The sequence below is a fragment of the Tigriopus californicus genome, chromosome 3 (assembly GCF_007210705.1).
Source record: "Tigriopus californicus strain San Diego chromosome 3, Tcal_SD_v2.1, whole genome shotgun sequence".
Lineage (NCBI taxonomy): Eukaryota > Metazoa > Arthropoda > Copepoda > Harpacticoida > Harpacticidae > Tigriopus > Tigriopus californicus.
In genome coordinates this window covers 4,818,395-4,840,370 of record NC_081442.1, presented here as the reverse complement: position 1 = coordinate 4,840,370, position 21,976 = coordinate 4,818,395, and the positions used below count along the sequence as shown (strand labels likewise).

General features: G+C 46.1%; 2 protein-coding genes and 1 long non-coding RNA gene across 7 annotated transcripts; 1 reads left to right on the top strand and 2 right to left on the bottom strand.

The window, feature by feature from the left end:
- Positions 1-1,497: 1,497 nt before the first annotated feature.
- Positions 1,498-8,742, bottom strand: LOC131877410 (E3 ubiquitin-protein ligase TRIP12-like). Of its 2 annotated transcripts, none has more exons than XM_059223057.1 (5): positions 8,604-8,742; positions 6,148-7,719; positions 5,826-6,075; positions 4,119-5,752; positions 1,498-4,050 (listed from the first exon to the last, which is right to left on the bottom strand). In XM_059223057.1, exons 2-5 carry the CDS (start codon positions 7,536-7,538, stop codon positions 1,893-1,895), a joined length of 5,433 nt encoding a protein of 1,810 aa, XP_059079040.1. In that variant the 5' UTR covers positions 7,539-7,719; positions 8,604-8,742; the 3' UTR covers positions 1,498-1,892. The 2 variants fall into 2 exon arrangements, with proteins under 2 accessions (XP_059079040.1, XP_059079039.1); XM_059223056.1 differs by lacking the exon at positions 8,604-8,742 and adding an exon at positions 8,116-8,305.
- Positions 8,743-15,198: 6,456 nt separating this feature from the next.
- LOC131877683 (uncharacterized) lies at positions 15,199-20,191 on the bottom strand. 2 transcript variants are annotated; one of them, XR_009372904.1, is made up of 3 exons: positions 20,051-20,191; positions 16,180-16,344; positions 15,199-15,622 (listed from the first exon to the last, which is right to left on the bottom strand). It is a non-coding gene; the product is annotated as an uncharacterized LOC131877683 (long non-coding RNA). The 2 variants fall into 2 exon arrangements; XR_009372905.1 differs by lacking the exon at positions 20,051-20,191 and adding an exon at positions 19,659-20,017.
- On the top strand, positions 18,033-21,973 carry LOC131877680 (mitochondrial nicotinamide adenine dinucleotide transporter SLC25A51-like). 3 transcript variants are annotated; one of them, XM_059223427.1, is made up of 2 exons: positions 18,033-18,143; positions 20,679-21,973. In XM_059223427.1, the coding sequence occupies exons 1-2, from the start codon at positions 18,141-18,143 to the stop codon at positions 21,627-21,629; spliced, it is 954 nt and encodes a 317-aa protein (XP_059079410.1). In that variant the 5' UTR covers positions 18,033-18,140; the 3' UTR covers positions 21,630-21,973. The 3 variants fall into 3 exon arrangements, with proteins under 3 accessions (XP_059079410.1, XP_059079409.1, XP_059079411.1); XM_059223426.1 differs by lacking the exon at positions 18,033-18,143 and adding an exon at positions 20,300-20,486 and having other exon boundaries at positions 20,662-21,973; XM_059223428.1 differs by lacking the exon at positions 18,033-18,143 and adding an exon at positions 20,305-20,486.
- The last annotated feature ends 3 nt before the right edge of the window (positions 21,974-21,976 follow it).

The window sequence follows — 21,976 nt, the reverse complement described above, 5'->3', positions numbered from 1 at the left end:
ATGGGTATTTTGCATCAAATGTGAGATACAACCACTAAACACCATTGGTGTGAGATCGAGTTTGAATTTTGCCACCGCAATTGATTGGAGTCAGGGATGCCATTTGTCCTAAACTTTTTTAAAGTCAAAATGACGACAATTGCATTTAAAAAAGTTATATCATATTCAATAACCATTTTGATGAGTGTGAAAAAGAGTGTTAGTGTTGTGGCTAGGCCTTGGATACTGCAAGTGGTCTATGGACACTGTTATCAAATAAATCAACCATCAAAGAGTATAAATATAAATATTTGAGGAACATTTTGCATTTCAGCCAATGCTATATCAATATGCTTTGTAGCAAAGGACATTTGAAAAACTTATCCAACCCATATCCTTCTTGTCTTTGACATCCTTTAGAATCAAGATCGTCCATTCTAAACACCGGCGGCCATTTTTGACCACCTTCCAGCAATTTCTGCCATTTCTTGCCATTTCCTGTCACTTTCTGCCGCCTGTGGCAAAAAGTGGCAGAAATTCGATCAATCTCGATTTTTCCCATCATTGTCAGCAATTGACCATCCGAGCTGAGGTCTTCTTATATTTCGTCCTTCTTGGTTATTTCATATGGCTCTTTGCATGAAGTCATTTATTTTTAAGGTATTGCATAAGTAGCGATAAAATGAAACTGATCACGCACAAAGACGCTTAAAATCGTGCAACCTCTACGGCATCTTCTTCTTCAGCTGTTTCGCATTCAAGAACCTCTACCGCATCTTCTTCTTCAGCTGTTTCGCATTCGAGATGGCAACTAACGACTACGCAAACTTATTGGGATCCTTTACCACTTTACTCGGGAAGAAGTTGAAATGACTTGGGGAAAAGGACTGCCTCGTCCACGATTTGTCAAGCTTCGAGATATAAGCATTTAGATCAGAAAAAGTGAGGGGAAGTCTTAGAAAATGATGTGGTTACACAAGGGACCGTTCCCTTACTCTTTGTCAATATTCATAAGTTCCGTGTGTTGTTTTTCTTTGAAGTATCCCCGTCACTCCGTATGTCCAAGTAAAAGTTACTTGTTGTTTTTCGTCCGCCATTAAAACCCACGTGTTTAAGAATTTAGACTTGGTTATTGTCCCACGGAACGACATCCAGCTAGAAATCCAACATATCAAACGTTTGCAAGAAACATAGGTAAATAGGTTACCCCAGGGTGGAGGGCTCACTGCAGATGCTTGGAGCCCATGTATTGTGCCGAGACGAGTGTAAGGCCGGCTTTACAGTAGGATGGAAAACCAGGATTGAATCCAGTTTAAGGATGGAAGTAGGACTAGTGATGGGGCGAGACTCTAGTCAGTCTTTTATGAAAGACTCAAATTCGGGTTTATGAAAAAAATGTCATTCTTTGGTTTAAATTTCGTTATTCGAGTCTTTTTGTTCTACTTGAGTACAGTGAAAGACTCGAGTCCTCTGCTCTGCATTTCCTTTAAACGGGGAGACACTCAATAAAACGAAACGTTTATCCTAAAGCTTTATTCATTTTCGGACTCCGGAAGTCCACACTCGCAATCAGTGACTTTGAAGGTTCATTGCTGCGGAGAAAACATTGAAAAGGGGAAATTATTGTTCTCATCCAAGATTTGTAATGCGTATCTATCTTGGAACAAAAAGCAAAACACACACATTCATGAAGAATGTTATATTCATCATTGTTCGCCTCTTTCTTTGCGGCTCATTCCATCCTGGATTATTATCATGTTTAGACACCCCTCGGAATTATCAGATGACGACGTCTCGGTCAGAATATTTACAGCCATCTTGCTTCTTTGCTAACAACGTTTGTGATGTTTTACAAACACTCAACCACAGGCAGAAGGGTGGTGTTATTTTTTTGGAGGGTCCACAGTCGACCATTATGAAAGGTGAAAACTATACTGGCCTTCCTGAGAGGCCACCCGCAGTTTTTCTCTCATGATCTGCTTACTACTGTAATCGGGGATCTTCAAGTAGTTGACGCAAGTCATCACTGACGGCAAATAGTCATCAGGATTCACTTCAGGACTATCAAAGGTCTTCTTGACGATCGTTAAAGGCGGAGATAGTGATTTGAAACCGCCAACGGGCAGGCGCGGACATCCGGTCACAAATTGAAGAAACTCTCTTTGCTCTTCACGATTGTAGGCAGACATGACCTCGTACAGGAATTGAATCCCTTGGGAATCAGGATTGAAGCCATGATCAGGTTTGCATGTCTCACCGAGCGTCTTGGAGTCCCATTGGGTAAAGTTACCTTGCATGGAACCACAAAAGATTTGATCCAACTCGTCGGGATAGAACATCTGCAGGGACTCGAGCGGGAACACTGATTCGAACCCTTCGCGAATGGACTCCATCTGGCAGGACACACCTTCGATGAGCATCCAGTGGGACACAAGTTTCACGTATTGATGTAGGTTATCTAGAGTGACAGCAATGTGCTTTCCTCCTTTTCGCAATTCAATGTTCGGATATCCGGGCAGGGTGAAATCCAAGCCCAAATCTTCCACAGGACACCCATCCATAGTGAGACCCTTGATTTGGATGAGTCGCTCATTGGGTGTGATCTTATCGTCCTCTTCTAATTTGCGTTTCTTTCTGACAATGCCTTCCAACTGATTCACGGTGTTGGCGATGGTTGGGTCGATGTTCATCAGATCCCGTGTAGTGAAAGACTGTTCGGCCTTGAGAAGCCATTGGTAGAAAGGCTGGCTGAAAGGGAGATCGATCATTCGATTGTCGAGAACGGCTTTGGCGATGAATTTGCCGAGGAATTGAAACTTGTTCTTGATCTTCACTTTGTGCGAGGACTTTAGGTTTCTCCCCAAGGGACTCGGGTAGAGACCCGTCGATGAATGGACGTACTCAATGCAGTCGTCGGCATTCTCATCGTCTTCCATGACATCCTCACTACTAATCTTGACAGTGTCTCCTTTCCACAGATTCAAATCTGCCCGTTGCATCTCTTTGGATACCAGGGTGTAGAACTCTAACGTTGGCCCAAGACCCGTTCCCACCTCGTTCTCATATTGTATCTCCATCAGAGATCTCGAATGGGCCAATTCATTGATCACTTGCTCGGCTTGTTTGAGGAGATTGTCTCTAGAGATGACCCGTTTCTTACGATCCAGTTCGGGTGTGACACGCTCCTGGCCACTCTCAGAGGCGCCTAACTCCGGGACCGAATCAAGGAGACGTAGGAGGGCGCGATCACGATCGAAAGAGCTCACATAGAACAATAATTGCCGGGTTTCAAATGGAAATAAGAACGGACACACGCTCGCTACTTCCTTTAGCCAAGTTGGAAGATTCGAGGTCATGATTATGATAGGGTCCTGAAGTTGGCGATTCACTTTGGCTGTCAATTTAGAGTTTATGAACTCGTGCGGGCTGATGATGGGATGATAATAGTTGGTGGTCAAGTAGAGGGATCCCCAGTAGCGATTCAGAGCTTGAACCACGCGCAGTAGACACAAAACATCAAGAGAGGGGTCTTGCGTGTTCAAGAATTTGGGCAACTTGTCCACCATGAAAGCGTCCAGAGGATTGGGTCGTTCGGGCGGCACACCCTCATTCCAAAGCTCATCTGGCGCTTTGCGTTTGCTCTGTTTGGAACTTTTGCCCTTCTTACCACCTTCACTGTTCTTAATACTCGCCTTGCCCGTGGCACCCGAGGATCCAACACCACTAGCATCTTCTCGCTCTGAAGCTGGTCGGTAGTAGATGGTGTGGATACGAGCCCAAATGCCAGGACTGCCATACATAGAAGACGATCCGGAGTTGCGGTTATCCGAATCCGAATCTGAGATCTCAAAGACCGGAGCTCCAAATTGTTGCACGGCCTGGTAGACAGTCATATCGTAGGGCAGGACATGTTCTCCAATGGAAAATTCCAGGCGATGTATGGCGGCATCGACACGTTCACGGCTGGTGCTAGGCAACATGTCGTCAGTGCCGCCATCGTCGCTCATATCATCATCAGATCCACCAGAGTCCTTATCTTGCGGGTGACCATACCCACGGGTAATGAGATATCTAGTAAATAATGGATGACAAGGGATGAAAACAAGGAATAACCACGAGAGAAAAATCACATGCGTTACCTTTCGATGGCTTGAACTAACGCCAAGGGGTCAATTTTGACGAGCCCTCCTTTCCAGGATTTCAAGCTGGAGCATTCAGGATGCCGTTGAAGACTGCATTTGAGATGATGAGACTTGAAGAATCGCAGAGTCGAGCCGGCAGATTTCACTCCAGACGATCCCGATGTCATGTCGTGCATTTTAATGGGGAATTGTTCTAAATGGTTCACACAAGCAGTCATCTTTTGGACAAACATCAAGAATTTGGGAGCTAGATCGGGATCAGGTGGCTCATCAGAATCCAAACTCCGGGGACATCCCAAGAACACGTGGAGGAAGCATCGGATGCGGCTCTCCCGCGTAATGTCCTCATGCCCATCTAATTCCAATCGTGTGAGATACGTCAATAGTGACGGGACAAGTCCACTCTGTGTGACTTCGAACGGAGAGATATCATTCTCGATGAGAACCGACAATATTTCTCTCAATGACCGCTCTCCATCTTTGGGTTTTCTCGTCAAGTGATCGACTTGAGCGCTCAAGCGTCGAAGTATGGTCAGTGCAGGGTGTCGAGAGCCCAAAGACTCTTTGAAGTAGGATTCTAAGAAGCGAGATGCTTGTTCCCGAACCCAACGTTTGGCTTTTTCACGGCTGTGTGCCATCGTGGCAGGATTACTCACGGCTTTGTTGATCGTCACCGCCGAAGATGAGGCATCTGAGCGTTTAGACGAGGATCCACTGCTGCTACTATTGCCACTCTCGCTATGATGACCTCCACCATGGAGTAATGGATTCGAAGAATTGCCGGAACTTCGACCCCATCTGGAAGGGTTTAGTTGCGAAAGTATCGAGGACGTGAGACGAGAACGTCTCGATGGAGTGGCTGGTCCATCATGCGGGGGCGACGAGGATGTGAACGACAGATCGGGCGCGCCTCCAGGTCCTGATGAAGGCGCTGGCACAGGAGCCGCTCCTCCTGCTCCTCCCGCTCCTCCCCCTCCACTTCCACCAACTGGGAGGCTGGTGCTAGCAGAGGTGCTTGGACCACTGAGGTCTTGAGGTAGCGATCCTTCGGAATGGCGACCTTTCCGTCCGGAAGAACGCTTCGACACTCGTTTCCGCTTGAGCATGTCGCTCAGTCGGAGGGGTGGATGAGGTGGCGTATCAGGTGAGGATGAAGACTCATCGCGTCTCTTCGGCACCCGCAATTGATCTGGAAACATGCTAGCAAAGGAGGATCCAGTCACTGTCCAACTTCGTCCAGAGGGAGCTCCACCTAAACCTGTTGCGCCTCCTTGAATGACCGAAGTGGAGGCCGACGACCAACCCATACTTGATAGGGGGCTTTCATTGTAGTTGGAAATGCAGATCGGATTGTCAGGGTCGGTGAGTTTTTGCACTTGATGAAGGACGCCTTCGCGTCTGAAATGCACGCTGAATTCTTGGGGCATCTTTTGCAGGAGCAACTCGGAGAGTTGAAGGGCTCCCACGATGATCTTGAGATCTCCCGAGGAGAGCATTCCCGCGATCTGACTGGAAACGGTCTGAACTTTGAGGACTTCTATCAACAAGTCGCTTGGGGAATGGTAAATCATTCGGAGAAATGCTTGGATGCAACTCTGTTTCACTCCGGGCCCGGCAGACGTGGAGTATACCTGATGAAATATATGAAATATAACATTTGTTCAAACTGAAGTGTTACCCATATTGCTAGCAAGAATCAATTACCTCTAGTAACACCGGCAGAAGCTCTTTCGTCAATTCAGACGTTAGGGACAAATGTTTCAATCGTTGGGCTTTCTTCTCATTGGTCTCCAAGTCATTTTGGAGCTGACTGGTCAATTTTCTTTGAATGGGACGAGCGGTTCCATTTTCCTCGCGAATTTCATGCATTGATTTCAAATTGAGCGTGAACGACTTGCCATTGGAGTTAAGACCGGCCTCATCCTCTCCAGCCACAAAGGCAGCCTCGATCACTCTGGAAAGTGCAGGCATGCAAAAAAATAAGGTAAGCAAGTATCATGGAAGCCATTGGCGTTGGTACTCTTACCTGCAATCGTTGAACCCATAAGTGTGCCAGTTCCCGCGATCATCTTGCCATTGCCATAAGACCGGATCGCGAATGAAAGCACCGGGTTTGGCCAGAAGTGCATCCACAGCGAATATACCATCGGCGGGCATGGGGGGCATCATCTCGCCAATGAGACAAGTGATCTCGTACAGCTCTTGCGGATTCCTCTGGACCAAATCAAACTCATCATGATCCGAAGAGGACCCCACAAGCAGTTGTCTCAAGGTCGAGCCAATTGACTCTTCGAGTAGCATGGGGCCGACTTCCGAGCCGTTGGAGGCCATAATGACCAGGATGTGTAGGACAGTGACAAACGTGTTCGAGCTGACATTGGGCGGGCTGGTGACCAATATCTTCTGCAGATTGGACAACACCTCGGGCTTGGCAATATCGCGGAGTTTATGCTTGTCGTTCTTGTAGCTCTCGGCCAAGCGACTCAAAGCCAAGCAAGCGGATTCCGAGCTTCTCTTGTCGTCGTGAATCAGTCGTGACGAGAGTATGGTGAGAGCATCCTGCACGTGGACGAATTCTTCCGGGAGAAGACCCTGACAGCAATTGGACGTGACGGCCAAGGCATTCCGTTGGGCCGTGATGCTGAAAAAGTCCAAGAACATGAGGCAGGCCATGACGCCCTTGGCGTGGAGAATGGCTTTGTTGTGCTTCTTGGAGAGCATCTCGAGCGCTGACAAGCTCTGTTCGGCCACGTCCATGCACTGGATGGACTGGAGCTTCTCCAAAAAGGTCGGGATGGCGTCCACGATGACGGTGGACGACCGGGGCAAGGCTTCCATCATATAGGTTAGGGCTCGACAGGCGTGGTTCATGAGGTCGAAGTTGTGCTCCATTTTGAGCAAGACGATGAGGGCCGGCACCACTTGGCGAATGGGGAAACCGGTGAGCGTGTCCTCGTTGCCCATGACCAAAAGTTGGCACATCTCAATCACGGCCTGGAGCTGTCGAGACTCGTCGCCCGTGGCTTGCAAGCCTTGCAAGAGCTGTTGGGCCTTGGACGTGGCCGAGGGCGCCATGGCCCGGTTGAGGATCAGGTGGTGCATGCGCGGACCCAAAACACCCGCCAGATGGGGCGGAAAGCCTCTAGCCTCGAGCACGGCTTGGAGGCGGCCCATATCGCTGTCTTCCAGGTCCTCGCTAAACATGGCAGCCAAGGCCGCGGCATTGGCCGACCCGCCACTGGCCGCGGTGCCACTGGCCGCAGCGCTGGAGGCGGCCAAGAACGAGTCTAGGGCGCTGCCCGCCTGGCCAGCTGCCGTGGATGGGGCCAAATTGGCACCACTGGCCGCCCCATCGGTATCAGCCGGTCCATCACCGCCGGGCGGAGCACCCCCGGGATCGGGCTGATTGGAGGCCATGAGTGGAGGGGGCTCAGCCGCCGCGGGCGACGTGCGAAGCGGTCGACCCGCGCAAGAACCCGTGATGCCCGGGCGAGGAAGCGCTCACGGAAAGATCGATCCGGCGGCCCAGCTCAATGTGGCATGGGGGTGGGTCGCAGGGAAGGCTTCTCACAATCGGCCACCCAGCAGGGATTTCAATCTGAAACGAAACAGCCTCTTATAAATGGATCAAACTCAAACACCCCTCCTTCTCCTCCTCCTCCTCCACACACCCCCGCGCTCAAAATGAATGGGTCATGGATTCGTCCCCCCGCTCCCAAGAATATGCGAAGGACACCGCGCTCGACCGGCCAGCGCCCATTCCTGAGTGACGCGACTGATGACCCACAAGCCAGATGGGTGGGATGCCCGCTCAGAAATAATCCCCGATTCGAGATCAGACCAGCGTGGTTGACCCGCAAGCCAAACCTCCTCCTACTCCTCTTCCCCTCACAGGCTGACCCTTCATCCTATTCATGGGTGGTGGGAGTCCCGCCCTCTCCGGCCTATCCATCCCTCAGTCCCTCAGTCCCGGAGTAACCAGTCACCCACCCACCTGTGAAGCTGGCTAGAGGGCCGGGCTGATCGGGGCTGATCGATTGACTGCTGGCTGAAGGCTACCCCCCCGACCGAGTGTGTGCCCCAAAATGGAGACCTGGGCTTCACTTTTCCCACGATCTCGATCGAGCCTAGCTTGTGTGTCTCCACTTCTTCCGTCCCTCTTTCTGTCTCTCGGTGGTCGTCCCCTTCCCGAGTGAGTTCCTGAACTCTGACCATTGATTCTAACCCACTGTCTGTCTGTCTGTTTGTTTGTCTGTCGTTCTTTCTTTCTTCGTTTTCGTTCGTTGAGAATTCGCCAGCTGATTGGACCAGGCTACCGACCAGGCGGATCAGACCATGAGCAGCTGTTTTCACGGGTCGATACCGCCTCCCGTCACGCCTCTCGGATCCATATCGGCCGTCCAACCCGCTCGGCCGCCTCGGATCTAGCCCTACCATTCACCCATACACCCGCCGAGTCCGGGTTACGGGTCAGAAACTTACCTGTAATGGCGTGAAAACGTTGATGCTGATCGGCTTGCGTTCGCTGAGCTTCTGGCATGAATTCGAGCTTCGACTCTTGGTCGGTGGGCCCAGCAACGCTGCTTTGTCGTCGCTGAAGCGTGCCTGTGGCCAGGCTGGCTGGGGCTCGCACCAGGGTTGCCACACTGGAGCCGCCTGTTGGTTTCAGATAGACCCTAGCTCCGGGGGTGAACGAGTAGGCGAGGCCCAACGGGTCCTATGGCATCAATGGGGGCGTGGGTGCCCGGGCTCTGGTGTTGGCTGATGGGCGATCAATGGGCGGACTGTCGACTTCCGATCCCGAGAAATGCCATGGCCCCAGCCAGTCTGGCCAGCTGTCCCAACCGGGCTGTGGACATAGAGATGGAGAAAGAAAGAGAGAGAGCTCTCAGAAAAGGCCATCTAGGGTGATATGTTATGGCTGTGGTGGCGCTAGAATATCAGTTTTTGTGTTCAAAATAGTCCAGGCCATCCATTTGTTTGATCAAATGACTTTCCTTTGCCAATGGCGCAAACGTAATTTATTTGCGCTAGAATCTATCTTCCATCATGGAGAAGAAAAATCGGCAAAAAAAAAGTGTAGGACCTGTTTTCATGTTTGGTCTTTGTGTGCATCACTCCTGGGAAGCTGTCATATTGCCGTCAAAACAGCTGGTTGTTCCGTTTTCGATCGTCACTGACGGTATCTAGCCTGCTTTAGCCTCTGTTCAAGAGAACAGAGAGAGAAGAAAGAGCCAGCTGGGCCAGTTCAGGTATGCAAATATCGAATGGTTGAAGCCAATCAACTGCAATCTGGCCACAACGCGGTATGGGAAACTGCAACTGAATGTGGGATGACGGAACTGGTGGTATATCACTAGATCATGAGTCAAAACACAATCATCGACATGTGATCAAAGCGAAAGAGTTCAGGGGATCACCAAATCACCAAGGCCACTCACGTTATCGATGTGGTCATGACGACTGAATTGGTGGTGGTGAACATGGTTTTATCGTACTTCCACATCCGCCTCATTTGATTGGGTTCGGTGCTGGGGTCTTTGGCATGTTATGAACTGTAGGGTGGCTGCTTCTCCTTGACTTCGTTGTTCAGCTTAGAAGTATTGTTGCTGTGCAATGAAACACGCAGCTTTAATGACAGGTTCACCCTCATGTTCACCACCATGGACAACAAGAGCAAAACAATGTAGAACAGGACGAGAGAGGGGAATACTGGTAATGCCAGCTGGGCAAAACTCGAGCTTATCAAGTTGAAAGAGGGGGTCGTTCCAGGCCGTTGATCCCAAGATCGAGAAATATGACACATAGTCAAGAACATCAAGGGTTTCTCCTTCCTAACTGAGCTAAGCGGCCATTTAAAGTGCTCACATGTTCATCCCGAGAGGTTGCAAAATCAGATGCTTGGGACTGGATTTGATTTTTACAGGTCTCAATTCTACTATTCCTCAATCCCCTTGCAGCGGTTAGCAAAACTCGTGAAAACCCAAACAATAAGTACGTACGTATTGGTATGCCTTGGTGTCCCTCCCTGAAGCGTACAAAAACCATGGCTTCCTGACTCTCCGTTTCATTCTGACTTGTAGCCGCTAAAGCTACTTTCAGGGATGAGAAATTATTTAATGCCATTTTCTACCACCTGGCAGAAATTGGTGATAGAAAATGGCAGAAATTGGTCCAAAAAGTGGCCAAAAATGGCAGAAAATAGAATTCTTTGTATTTTTTTCTAAATCATCTTTTTATAGAATTTACAATCACTTCCGTTAATTTTGAAGCCTACTTGTATGTAGTTTTGACACGTTGGGATGGGTATTTTGCATCAAATGTGAGGTACAACCACTAAACGCAATTGAGTGTGATCGAGTTTGAATTCTGCCACCGCAATCGACTTGAGTCAGGGATGCCAAGTGACCTAAGCTTTTTAAAGTCAAAATGACGACAATTGCATTTAAAAAAGTTACATCGTATTCAATAACCATTTTGATGAATCAGGAAAAAAACTGCAATTGTTGTGGCTAGGCCATGGATACTGCAAGTGGTCTATGGATACTGTTATCAATTCACTCAATATAAATATCAGTATAAATATCAATATTTGAGGAACATTTTGCATTTCAGCCAATCCTATAGGGGATGTCAAGTAAAGGAAATTCAAGGAAAAATGTGGTCTGGCACCCTGATTTTGGGCATTTTGGGGAGAGAGAACTAGGACAAACATCGCAGTCAAGTTGCACCATTCACTCATTGAATTTTTAACAATCAAGTGATTTTGAGCGAGTTGTGTTACAAAACCCTACTAAATGAGCATTTTTGGTGTTAATCAGTGAACGCACTATCAAATTGGCTCAATACCACAATGCTAATTTCCTAGACAAGCATGTAAAATGGAAAAAAATGTCATAATCCAATGCATGCACAGTGCGGTTTGGCCATGAGTCTTCCCGAGCTTCACTTTTAATCCTGCCAGACACAAGAAGTTGGGTCTTGCTAGCCTTAAGGACCAAGGCTTTCTTGGTCGCATAGTCCAAAAGCTTTGACTTCGTCCTGATCACCAACAGCCCAGATGGCGACATCATCCGCATAAGGGATAATGATTGGGAAGGTCAGCCATCAACACCAGGAACAAGAGGGGTCCCAAAATCGAACCTTCCCATATCTCACTGTATGGAGGGGGACGGGATCCCACTACATACACACAATGGATTGCTGACCATCTTCCATAGAGGATTTGAACCACAACGTTGGTTTTCCACTAACTCCCAGCCTGTTCAGACCCTCCAATAGATGATCCGTGTTCACCTTGTCAAAGGCACTGCTGAGGTCAAAGGCCAGAACTCCCACAATATTTCCCATCTGGAAGGCTTTTATCCCCTAGGGATGGGCAGCACCTATGGTACCAGTGGTTGAACGCCCTTTCCTAAAGCCAAATTGGCTATTTGGATGTCCGTCTACTAGTTGGAGGTGACGTTCCAAGTCTGCCTTCACTATCCGTTCCAACACCTTTGAGAGTGTTGGCAGAATGCTCAGTGGGCGGTAGCTGACGGTTTTTTGCAAGATTTCCCCTTGCCTATATGAATGGGCGTGCCCACGGCAATCTTGAACCCATCGGGAACCCTTGAATTCAACAGTGACTTGTTCACCAGGTGGGAGACTGGTCCCGCCAATATCTCACCACCTTGTTTCAGGACTGATGTGGGGATGCCATCAGCACTCCTTGCAGATGTGTCACGTAGTCCCTATATGCCAATTTGCAACCTGGGTAGCATTTGCAAAAGAGAAGTGACATCTGAATGGCTTTTCCATCTCAGGTGGTTGATCAGAGGGCTGTGTCTGAGGTGACACAATGATGGACCAGAGGTCCTCTATCCTTTCCATATAGAAATTATTAATAGCCACCGCCGCTTCCTCATCACTGGAAGTGAAGGAACCATTCATGCACAAGGCGGGAGGCAGCATTAGGGAAGGTTTACCGAGTGCCTCCCGTGCAGAGTCCCAAAGGACCATGGAGGAGCCCCTGGCCTTCTCGAGCTTGGAGAGGCTGGACCGCAGCTTGTCCCGTCGGAAAAGTTTGCTGGTTCTGCTTCTTAACGTTTTGTATGAGGTTGTGGTAGTTGCAGAGTCCCTCCTTTTCATGAGGGCCAGCGTTACATTGGAGAGGTAAAAACTTGCCCCACTTGCAGGCTTTCATGGGGGCCACTAGATCCATGGCGTGCGTGATTCCACTCACCCAAAAGCTATGGATGCTCTACACGTCAACCAACATGTAAATTTCGTGCCAGTTCCACCTATTTCATGCATCCTCTCCCTTAGGGATGTTCTTAAAGTTCCTGCCAAAACTAAAGTGGGTCAGACAACTTTTTTAGTGGAACTCTCATGATCAAGGGCCTATGATCTGATGTGGAATCAGGGAGAACAGTCACAGTAACGCCGGCACCATAGGCATACGTGTGGTCAATGGTTGATGTTTGGCGAGAGCTTTGGAGGGTGCCATGAAACACCCAGGTGAACCAGTTGGGACATACTCGGGGCCTGCCTTTGTGAGACGCAACAGCAATTTGGTTAGAAGGGAATGCTCATGGTAGCCTTTATCATCCATCCAGGAGACATCCAAGTTCAAATCCCTTGTAAGAACGACCACACTTGCTTCAGTAGTGGCTGCTGCAGATTGCTCAAGATGAGCGGTTGTAACCTCTCCACCGCAAGCCCAGACCATGGGCGAAACACACCACCAAATAGTGACCTCTTTGGCAAAGAGAACTCCAGCCATATTGCCGGGTTTGTGCACAAGTATAGGCAGAGTTTAGCATCAAACTTAATAGCCGCCACTAATCTCACAAAACCTAGAACTCTCACTTTTTGTCCCGGCATTGTAATATTGAGGAAGGAACGCAACATAGTCTTGAACCGCAAAGCATGCCGCAGACTCTGGTACCAGTTCTGCCTCAGTGACGAAGAGCACATCCACATCAAAATCCTAAAAGACTCATGATTTTAAACAAGAATATTCTTACACAAACACCCAACAATGTTTAGTAATTGAAGCTTTATAATTAAATGATAATACTACGCTATCCCAGTTTTGAAAGCTTGGCGCCAACTGTTCACTTGTAGGGGAAGCTTTGGCCCTTGCTTGCTGTCAAGGGGAGATAAAAAAGTTTTGAAAAGTGCAAGCAAATCTTCTTTTGGGAATGTTAAGAGGTATATGGCTAAGGTTTTAAAGACTAAATTTGCTTTTGACACCATCAATGAGTTATTCCTAAAATAGAGTATCAGTTTGGAATAAATGTTCTGAAAGACTTGTAATTTTAAAGCTTCGTATGTTTTGGACACTTTTGGTCAGGAGGAGTGGACTAAAGTGTCCAAAAATGAAATGCCCACACTGTTGGTACCCCTTTCAGACAATTTAGTTCATGTAGTGAGGACTTTGTTGGTTTTGAATAAGACATGTTCAAACATTTGGCGTGCCATACGGAAGTTTGGTTTGACCTGTAGCAGATATAAATTCAGGCTCTACTTGGCCCAAAAATCCAAATATGGGCCTGAAACATCGTTATTTTTACACTCAGCCTATCACTGTGTAATCAAAAAATGTTGCAAAAATGACTTGTTTTGCCAATAAGGGTAAATTCCAGATGGTTTCAAAACTAGTTTTACTTAGAATATTAGCAACTCTTCACCTTAACTTGTTTTCGGACAACTACTCCGATTCATGTCTCTAGATTTGCTTATCAACGTCAAAACAAGTTATTTTTCCAACCTGTAGTAATCAACCATGTCTCAAAGTGAGAAATGGTTGAAAAAACAACCAGCTACTGTGAGTTTATGTTCAGACTTCTAGAGATGGGGACTGCAAATGGGAACAAAAGTTTCTTGTCTCCTAAATTGTTGGCTTTATTCCAAATAAGCACTTGATACAATCACAAGACCTTGATAAATAGACAAATTTGTCCAAATTTGAGCCCAAAACTACTCTTAGGAGATGTTTCCAAAGTTATGTGGTAAACATTACACAAAATTCGAATTTTTGGCCTGCTCTTGGTCAGCTACATAAGCTTTTGACAACATAACATTAAAATGGACCACTTTACAAGTAAATAATATAAAAATGATCTGCCTTTAATTGAAAAGATCTACGTTTCTTATTTCATTACTTTAATTCGAAAAATGGCTCACAATTGCTATGACCAAGAGCGGGCCAATTTGGCCGGAAGCTTTATCACAGTCCATACTTTTACCCGGTTTTGCGTTCATTGAGTACGGAAGTGCTTAACAACGCACTCTGGAACTTGTGGAAATTAATCGAAGTCACCCTCTCAAAATGCATCTTTCGAGTGAATATTTGATAACAATGAGTCCTGGAATGGCTTAGGGAAATTCTCTTCGAGCTTCCATCAGACCATTGCCCTGCAAACCCTTGTAAGGACCCAAAGTAGGTTGCACTGTGGGAGTCACAATGCCGTCTTCGGTTGCATTCCCCAATGATCAACCCCAGTCGTTTGCTGGAATTGCAAAGCCACGCCTCCCAATCCTGGTGCTGGATTTCAATTGGGAATCGGGCAAAAATGTTCTGTTGACCACCATGATTGCCGATTTTTTGTTCTTTGAGTTAAAAAATTTCAAAGAACGAAGTGAAGAAATTGTCCAAACTTCCGAGTCCCCCTAATAGTGATGGATCTAACAGGAAAGTGGTCCGAGTTTTAACTGATCAACAAATCATAATCAAGGAAAGATTTGGTGACAAATTTGAATATGAGTGAACATAAGAGACACGTTCATGGATCTGTTCCATCCGGAGAGGGAAGAAGAGCACAAATCTTCGTGTCCTAAATGTCCCTGATGATTGCGATACGGTGTAACTGTTGGAATTGATTAGAGGATTTGCTAGGCCCTCTCCCATATCAAAGTATTTGGGGAGAAAGATGACCCTAGGCCCATTCAGAATGTGCTGACGAGAGAGGTCTGGTAACTGTCGAAACAATGACGATGTCTCCAAGAGGGTAAGGATATCTAAAGCAGACCAACACGCGTCCAATGATCCCTCTGCTGAGAAAGAAACCAAACTGACAAATAAAAGCTCCAATTGACCCCAAACTCGCGTTTATTATGACAAACTCAAGACTGAAAATACATAGAATGAATCTCGATCTCTTGGCTGGAATAACGAAAGTTCATATCCTCTCCTACGAAGGAGGACTGATCTTCATAGATGTCCGAGCTCCAAAATCAGGGTGACGTGGACATGTCTTCGTCGAAGAATTGTCCAAGGCCCCAATTTACCCTCTTTGTACTATGTTGGAAGTGTCTGGGTTGTTTCAAAGCACAAGGTCCGGTAGGATGCGGAGATTGGTTACTTTGGTTCGACAACCATTTCCTCAACTGGTCAAGATAATGGAGGGCTCGCATGATGTTTCCCTAATCAGCGACCTGGGAAATGTTGAGAACTTGGAACCGGGTGAATGATGGTTACTTTCGAGTAACATAAGTTCTGTTTTTTTAATTTGAGTCTGAAATGAAAGAACTTTTAAAAATTCAGAAACCCAAAGTGGTGACTTTTCAAGAAGTCTAAAAGTAGACAAGGTTCACGTTTCGTTTGGAAACTATCGTTTAGATTTCGAAACCAGAGTAAGAAAACGCGGAGGTGGCATAGCAATTTGGTCTGTACGTCACAGACTCGTCGCAAAGAACTAGTCGGCAAACTATTGGCATTTAAATATTAGACAATGAAATATTCGACATTAAGATCTTGCACAAAGTACTATTCACCTTACTCTTATACCTTATACTCTTATTATTATATATATGAGCTTCACCTTATACTCTTAGACCAGGATATAGTAAGCAATAACTTATTACGCTTTTTATCTTTGTCAGTATAATTCAAAAATTATAGAGCCATGTTGTGAGCACATCCACGTAAGAAATCAATTAGAGGACCCCCTGTTGTCTCAAATCTAAGCACCAAATCCTGCAGTCTCTGAGAGGTAATCTGGTATTTTTGCTTCTCTGGCGCTGCTTCTCCCCTGCTGTAATTTTATCAATCACAACAGTGTTCAATACTTACACACTCATGAGAGCCCGTAACAGCTTGTAGGGGTTTTGGGTGACACATGCCAACTGTGCCACCTCTCCACACACCCCCCAAAAAAAAAAAATTATCCAAGACTTGGTTCCATTTAATAGACATTCAGCTTTAAGCTTGGTGTTCGAGGACTGCGAAGTTGTCGGCCTAAAAAAACAGGAGTATTACTTACTTTCAGTTTATATCCCCCCCCCATGCTATCATATATCAGGCAACTGTAGATCTGGACCGATTACTCCCTCTTTGCACACCCACACAAACGTGCGTTCTTGTGCGGCGACTTTAATATAGACTTTTTGAAACCCAATTCTAAGACTGCAAAGCTGAACGGCTTGATGATCAGTCATCAATGGGCTCCCTTTATTTCTATGCCAATCAGAATAACCACGGCATCCTCGTCACAAATAGATAACATTTTTAGCAACAGTAAAACGATTCGTAATTGTGGTATTTCCTTTATTTACATATGTGACCATGTTGGTACCTTTGTCTTTGTTGACAAACAAAACCCACCAGGGTATGTAAAAGAAGATGAACGCTTCAATCGGTTTCGAAGAAGCATTGGTCCTAAAAACGTTGCTGCCATGCATGTGGCCTGAGTAAAATACACTGGATTTTGCCAAAAATTGATCCTAGTGCTGCATTTAAGGAGTTCATGTATCATTTGAGTGCTGCTTTTTTGAAAACATGTCGCCCTCGTAAAAGCAATCAAAATAGAGCGAATTCAAAATCAAATCAGTAGACGACTGGGCACCATATCTATGCTTTCGCTCTATTGAATCACGTCAGCAGCTTGTTTTTAAGGCGGTTTTATTCACTTGACATCCCCTATTCATTTGGCATCTCATGTTGCCTCCTTTGCCATTTTTGATGCAAATTTTCCGTTTCCTCGTTTCCCTTGTTAAAAAGTTAATGGCTTCACAAGTTGTCTTCAATATAATCCCACTTGTGTCAAACGCGTTACATAAGTTAAATACACCCTTCGAGTCTATGAAAAAGATCCTGCGCACTTTCTCTGCTTACAGGGGTGTGACCAAACTTGGTCTTATTCTTATCAACCTTGATGTCCTGTTTTATCTGAAATAAATCATGATCCTGATCAGGGTGGAAAAATGCATTAGATAAGGAAGGATCATTGGATTTAAAATTGATTTTCAAATCAAACAAAAATAAAATGAGTCAGTATTTGGTTTGTCCGCAAACCCATGTAATGTGAAGTTTGAACAATGGAAGAAGAAACACGCTTTTATCTTAGTTATTGGCTTTCTATGCTACTAAAATGTTTTTATTATGCTCATTAGAGGGCGCTTTTGTATGGCAAATAAAGAATTGTGTGCACTTGGAGATATTGGCCTGACTTGAGCCTTTTAGAATAGACTGAAATTCCTCCTTGTCACAGTATTTTTTAATTGAATGTTTTGACAAAATAGGCCCTACGTCCATCACAAATTAACCACGTGAAGTGCAAGCACTTGAAAGGTGATTGCATTAGCCTAATTCAATTTTGCAAAATCAATGTAGGTACTTAGCCAGCTTTGGGTTCAACAATGAACTTCAGTCCTTCACGGGACTTGTGTCTGGACTTGACGAGTCCGGCAAAAAGTTGGAAAAGCAGAGGACTTTTGCAAGTCTGACTTGTGTTGGACTCACCCCCAAAAAGTTATTATTTAAGGCTTGATGATGAGGTAAACAATGTCTTTCCGACCCTGTATAAGTCAGTGTCGAACATTTACAATACCAGAGGAATCTGGATCCATTCACCAACATATGAAGTAGTCAAGTAGTATTTATCAAAAAACACTTGTTCCATTCCTTTTTCTCGCCAGGATGGAGGCTTGTCTAGATTAGTCATAGACAGATATTCTCGACTTCGAGGTCATTCAATTCTATTGCTGGTTAACGGTTTCTTTTGCTTCATCCACACCAAAAAACAAACTGACGTAATGGTAAGTTTATCTTGTTAAATATCACCTTCGCTATCTTTGCATAAAATGGAACAATGGTGATTAAAGTGAACAAATATGTGTGGGATATAAGATGAACATTTATTACTTGAGTTCATCCTCTTTTTTATGATATCTGGTTTAAGACTAACAACCCCATTGTCAGGCACACGGCAAACTGCTAAAAATGGGGTAGTGACAAGAAACTAGTGCATTTGTCATACACTAACAGATATTTTCGTAGTCTATCCCCTGGATTGCTTTGCCTTATGCTTCAACAATCTGAGTTCTTGTTTCTGTTCTTGAAAATCTGCAGCCAATTAAGGTAAAAGGAAAGGATTGAAAGAGCGATCAATCTCCTCATTTTTCTGACGTGATGTCGCCGTTTTAGGTCGTACTAACAATGCTTTTTAATGCATTTAAGAAGATCAAATCGAGGTTAAGTGCTAGTCCGTTTCAACGAGTTGCCAGATTTAAGCTCTGTATTCCCAAAGGAAAGATTTGAAGTGTGTACCAAGGATATTTGCTGTACCTGACAGTGTGTGGTTGTATACTGGACAAACGTATTGACAAATTCTTACTGGTTCGAGAATTTCCAAACAGGTTAAACAATCCTGAAGAGAACCTGGTCTGTATCAGTTCCGATGCTTTTTTGTCTTACTTGTTTCGTATCGTACAATCGCCATTCCCTTGTGACAACTTGAGGGGAGATCCTCTAAAAAAGCCCCATCTTTAGCTCAAACCGCAGAAAATTACATTCAGGAACCACGATAATCTCAGACCATTCAGTTACAATGATGTTACCCTCAATCTGGGCAATTTTTCTGTGGTTCCAGCTAATTTGGGAAATCTCCTCTCAAGTCGTAAGTCTAACGGATATCGGCAAAAGTACGATCCAAATAACGTGAAAAGCGGAGTTCGAAAAATTAAAACAAAATAGTATGGTAACTGACGTCAACAAGATTCTGTGTAGCATTCGTCAACCAATGGGGCACCCCCGCATGGTTTCGTGAGTGCATATTTTGAGATGCGATTGTACCCAGTTGCACCTACTGCGAGTATCAGATAGTTTCGTGAACGCACATTTTGAAATGCGACTGAGTAAAGCTTAGTACTATTGCATTTCAAAATTTGCGTTCAATAAACCACGTGGGGGTGCCCCATTGCAAAATTGTTGAACATAAGTTGCAATACCGCGCAAAAACTTTAAGTAATCATTAAATTTTAAAGATATTACACAAAGCATTGGGAAAAAAAGTAACATAAACTAGTCCAAAACTATTTCTTTGTGGCTAAAAAGTACAAAAAATATGGCAGTACATTGCAACACGTAAAACCTTTTTAAGGATGAAATCACCAGTGATTGTGATTCAATCACCCAACAGCGAGCTATTAAACCTCAGAATTGACAAGTGACCTCTCCAACAATTCTGGTGACGTCATCGTCTTGGCCAGCTGCCAATTCTGATGGTCTGAGGACAGAACTCAAATGAAAACTATAAAATTCCTTTCACTCACGCCATGCCGCATGCTCCTGGTTGAAAGGGAACGTAGGAAGGTCGGCTTTTTTTGTCGTGTACAGTCACATGTTTGGCCTTTCGACCTTCCTAAATTTCCACAAAAACAGATCTTTCAGGGTCACACATGTGGTCATGTTTGTCAGCACAACTTTTCATTTCAACGCTCTTCTTCATCTGTGACCAAGATGGACACACCAACGGGCACTCGACGTCTCAGTTCACCATTCGATCTCAGGCCTAATGCCCCCAGACTTGTCCTCAAAGTAAAAGGGAACAAACAAAAGCCCCACGCCCCTGCCCATCCCACCACGAAGATCCGATCTCGCTTCGAGTCAAATTCAAAAATTAGCGCGCCTATCGGTTTCTTCTGTGCCTTCTTTCGATTCTTACCCAGCCAGTTTTTTCGGTGTTGTGTCATGGCCGTAGAGTAAAGAAAGCCTTCGTTCCTTCGGTTGCGTCCATCCATCCATCTAGCCAAGAGCTGCTTTAGCTTTAAACTACATGGCAACGCTCACCCTCTTGGTCTCTTTCACTCGGGTCCCAAGAATAAGCTGACGTTGTGTGCACGCGTGTGTGTGTGACTTGTATACTTGCATGTGTAGCGTTGGTGTGTGTATGTGTGTGAACCTAAACACTCTCGTATGGTCGGTGTATTCGTTGATTTGTGAGTCCCCCTGAACAGACGAGATTATTAATAGTGAAATTGGCCTACCCAACAAGGCGAGCCTCTCGGGGACGAATCCGTCCGAGAGAGCGAGGCTGAGATGTGTGTGACAGGAACCCCCGGAACCGCTTAAACTGGGCCCTACCGTGTACTCTTAAATAAGTAAGCCATATATAGTAGTTACATCCCCTACGACTGATGGGGCGACCAACTCCTTAAATGGAGGGAAGAATCAATGGGTTGGTTGAATGTCGTTCGATTTGGCCATCCATCAATGCTCAATCAAATCGAGCTTATCAACGGCTCAGAATGAGATACTGTATGACAAATAAGATAGGTATGTTTCCTTTGCAGTTTTCCGAGGTGTCGCTCCCCGCCCATTCTTTGGACACGCCTCTGGAGGATCACTTTGGTCCGATAATGAAAGGCCACGAGGTGGGCGGGACGGCGGTGGATGCGGTGCGCGCCTCGCCCCAAACCGGCGTCGACGAGTGGCGCGAGTACGTGGCTGGCGGCGGGGCGGCTTTGGTGGCCATCACCATCACCTTCCCCATCAACAAGACCATGTTCCGGCAGCAAGTGCATAATATCTCGCCCGCCGAAGCGGTCCGGCAATTGCGGGTGGAGGGCGGGATGCATCTGTACCGAGGTTTGCTGTCGCCGCTCCTCATGAAGATATCCACTCAATCCATCATGTTTGGCTCGTACTTCCAATATTCTCGCCTCATTCAGGAGCACACTCATCTGACCCCCACGTACGCCAAGTTAATGGGCGCCGTTCTGGCGGGTGTATCTGAGGCGTGCATGATGCCTCTGGAGCGCGTTCAAGTGCTGATGCAAGACTCCAAGTTTCATACCCAGTTCCGGAACACGCCCCATGCGCTTTACTCGATTCGAGTCTACGGCCTGCGGGAATATTACCGGGGCCTGTCAGCCATCTTATTACGTAACTGTCCCGGTAATGTGATATTCTTCGGCTCTCGCGAGCGCATCAAGGCCGCCTTACCCGATACCTGGACCACGGGCACATATGCCTCCAATATCTCCGACTTTTTTGGCGGGGCCTTCTTAGGGGCCTTGATCAGCACCATGTTTTATCCCGTGAACGTGACCAAAACCCACCTCCAATTGCAGGTGGGTGGACCTTTTCTCCAGTTCCGTGCCGTGTTTAAGATGCTGCTCGAAGAGCGGGGCCTGCGAGGCATGTTCCGCGGGGTGCACATCAATTACACCCGCTCGTTTCTCTCTTGGGGGATCATTAATGTGTCATATGAGAATCTGAGCCATCTCCTGAGACGTTGGTGACCTTGGCCCGCTTTTGTGAACTTTGCCTGTGATGAGGCTTCTCTCTGAATGATGGGAAGTGTCGTGGACGTCACGGTTACGAACTGACACACCTTGACCCGCACCACCTGTGCCCCTCAAAACACTTACTAGCCAAACTGCTTTGTCAAACAAGTCAAACGAAGAAAACATACGGCCCCATTGAAGGTCTTTGTTCTTCGCCTCAAACTGAATATTGTGTTGTGCTACTTTGCCCTAGCCAATTCGTACTTTGATGCAAAATAAAGCCAACTACGAGTGCATAAGAGTCTAAAACATGTATAATTCGGAGTAGTAATTCAGCTCGTTGATCTTGTCCTTGCAGATGC